Genomic DNA, 642 nt, shown 5'->3' on the forward strand with positions numbered 1-642 from the left:
CGCCCCACATCGGGCCCTACCTGACGGAGAACGGGCACAAGCAGGCGGACCTGCGGCGCCAGGACTCCCGCGGCAACACCGTGCTGCACGCCCTGGTTGCCATCGCCGACAACACCCGCGAGAACACCAAGTTTGTCACCAAGATGTATGACCTGCTCCTCATCAAGTGCGCCAAGCTCTTCCCTGACACCAACCTGGAGGCGCTGCTCAACAACGATGGCCTCTCTCCCCTCATGATGGCTGCCAAGACCGGCAAGATCGGGGTACAGTGACCCCCCCCCGAGCCGGGAGCCGTCCGCCCTGCTGTCCCTGGCTGCAAGGGCTGAGCCCCTCTCAGCTCTCGGCTGAGTCCTGTCGCACTTAGCGCATGTCCGTGCCGGCAGCGAGCAGCATGGCTTCTCTCTGCAGATGATGCTGGAAACCTGCATGTGCAGCCTATTAACCTGGCTAATTAACCTTTCCCTAATTAACCCCAGGCTCTTGGCACATCCCATCCTTTCCCCTGACTTGCCCTTGTCCTCTAGCGGTGCGGGCAGGGGGGGTCATTAAAAATGCTAAAGCTGCAGCATCCTGGGGGGCTGCCTGCTGCGATGGGGTCCCTCCACCCCGGGAGCACCTTGGGCCCCCCTGGGGTGCAGGGGG

The 642-nt window shown here is 62.9% G+C and overlaps 1 protein-coding gene across 1 annotated transcript in view; it reads left to right on the forward strand.

Moving 5' to 3' along the window:
* The window catches only part of TRPV4 (transient receptor potential cation channel, subfamily V, member 4), a 14,788-nt gene that overhangs the window by 2,512 nt on the left and 11,634 nt on the right, over positions 1-642 (forward strand). The window contains exon 5 of the mRNA XM_009334435.1: positions 2-263. Within this exon, the coding sequence (XP_009332710.1) occupies positions 2-263 (262 nt within the window). The remainder of the gene's footprint in view (position 1; positions 264-642) is intronic.

This window comes from Pygoscelis adeliae, unplaced genomic scaffold, assembly GCF_000699105.1.
Source record: "Pygoscelis adeliae isolate BGI_AS28 unplaced genomic scaffold, ASM69910v1 Scaffold262, whole genome shotgun sequence".
Taxonomy (NCBI): Eukaryota; Metazoa; Chordata; class Aves; order Sphenisciformes; family Spheniscidae; genus Pygoscelis; species Pygoscelis adeliae.